General features: G+C 45.1%; 1 protein-coding gene across 1 annotated transcript; it reads right to left on the minus strand.

Annotated features, from left to right (window-relative positions):
* Nucleotides 1-481: 481 nt before the first annotated feature.
* On the minus strand, nt 482-1,564 carry LOC102022513 (melanoma-associated antigen 10-like). The gene has a single exon (XM_013505525.1). It carries the CDS (start codon nt 1,562-1,564, stop codon nt 482-484), a length of 1,083 nt encoding a protein of 360 aa, XP_013360979.1.
* Between the last annotated feature and the right edge of the window lie 533 nt (nt 1,565-2,097).

Here is a 2,097-nt window from a genome sequence, read left to right on the forward strand (position 1 = left end):
ATGCAAACTTATGCATTTCCAAGGAAATTCCTTTTACACTAGTATTTTCATAAATAAATTGAATGGTTTGCTTATTTGCTTGTCAAAACAGGAAAGACTCTCGCACTTGAAATGGAAAAGCAAAATCCATTTTTCATCAATATCAGAAAAAAATGGCATGTACATCAGAAAACATTGACATTACAAAACTACAAATATATGTGAGATCAATATACTTCTTCTGATAAGATGTGTAAGCTATTTTAATCTCTCAAGAAAGGAATAAGACTTAAAAAACTCACAATGAAAACACATGCCCGTTTCCTAGTAACCCAAACAGAACAAATATCAAGATGGCATGCACAGTATTTTATCCCTAGCCCTGGACCTTCTTTACTTAGAAAACTTCCTGCTTCGTAGAAACATGACTGAGAATGGGCCTCATTTCACATGGGGTGGGAACTAAGCCAGTGAAGTGGTTGTGGAACACGTCCAGTCCCCGTCATGCATCTTGCTCTTCAGGGGCCCTGAGTGTACCTTTTTCTTCTTTCAGAGCTTCTGCATATAGATGTGGGTAAGACCTTGGATCCATCTTGTTAAGCTTGGCCATACGTTCTAGGATTTTCATCTGGGTGGTTTCAGCATGGGCTCTTGAACCCCACAGGAACTCATAGCGAGCAGGATCACTGTCAGGAACCTGCTGGTTCACCAGGTACTCTTCCCGGACCAAATCCTCAGTAATAAATTTCCAAGGATCTCCAATAACAATCTGCTCCATCTTAGCTAAGGTCTCCCATCTTTTCACTTGTTTCCTTAGCTCCTCCTCACTGATTCGGTTGCCTTTTATGAATATTACACTCAGGATGAGTATCAAGAGGTCAACTTTGGCAATGACCTGTTTATCTTCATCATCCAGTATTCCCTTGTAAGTGAGGCCCATGACTGGGACAAGCTCATATGTGTGGCCAGGAGGATCCACTTCACTCATATCCATGCCTAAGCCCACACACATGCACTCACAGAATTCCCTAAATATCAGAGGGAAATGCTCACGGTAATCTTCATCTACAATGTGCAGTATTTCTTCCATGGTGATCCGTTCCTTCTTTTGATACTTGCAAAACAGTAAGGGCACCAAGTTATGTATCTTTTCATTTAGGAGCATACTGCGCAGGATCTGAGGGATGTTCATGTCCTGCGAGGGGCTTGGACCCTCTGCTTCTTGCCTGCTAGAGCTCTCACTACATTCACTGCTGGAGCCCTCACTGGATTCACTGCTGGAGCCCTCACTGGATTCACTGCTGCAGCTCTCACTGGATTCATTGCATTGACTGGAATCCTTGGACATGGGAGGAGGAGAATAGATGGTCTCAGAATTCTGAGGACAACTTGGTGTCTCAGGCCCAGACTCTTCTTTTGGTGTGTCTCCAATTAAAACATGGGAGGAAGAAGATGTAGAGGAAACAGTGGTATCTGCTTCCTCTTCCTCCTTGAGACCCTGCACACCCATGAGCACCTGTGTACTACTCTGGCCTGGCTGGCCTTCCTCTAGATTGCTGTCTTGGCTCCTCTGACCATGGGGCATCATGACGTTCTGTGCAGCCAGCAAGAGCTTGTTGTTGGACTCAGATGCCTAAAAGAGAGAGGGAGGTTGTTAGTGTTACTAGTGTTCTCAGCTGAGAACAACACACTTGTTGCCTCTCATAAAGGTCTATTTCCAGGTCTTTACTTTGGGAAATCTTCTAGGCTTTCACAGATTCCTGCGTGTTGACAGCCCTGTCCCCATGATCCCATAAAATGATCTGAGACTACTCCTAAGGCTCAGGTGAACTTCAGGGAAGAAGTTACAGACTATTAGAGCCTCTGTACTATGAGGTTCCATTGCTCTGGGACAGGTGGAAACCTAGGTACACTTCTTGGCATGCACCGGGCCATGACTCTTGGGCTTTGTCTGTTTTGTCACCTGATAACACTACCTAAAACAAAAACCTTCACTGCCTGGTTCCTGGAGCTCCTCTAAAAGGCATGGAGGCCCTCAGGTTGCAGACCTCAAGCACAGTCTCTGCATCCCAACCCTCACAAGAGGGATGGGGTGGACTCTGTGAGCTCCACACTGTT

Source organism: Chinchilla lanigera, unplaced genomic scaffold, assembly GCF_000276665.1.
Source record: "Chinchilla lanigera isolate Chin_1 unplaced genomic scaffold, ChiLan1.0 scaffold00097, whole genome shotgun sequence".
In the NCBI taxonomy this organism is placed as follows: Eukaryota; Metazoa; Chordata; class Mammalia; order Rodentia; family Chinchillidae; genus Chinchilla; species Chinchilla lanigera.

Coding starts and splice junctions, on each gene's coding strand:
- LOC102022513 (XM_013505525.1), bottom strand. CDS start 1,564: ATGCCCCATGGTCAGAGGAGCCAAGACAGCAATCTAGAGGAAGGCCAG.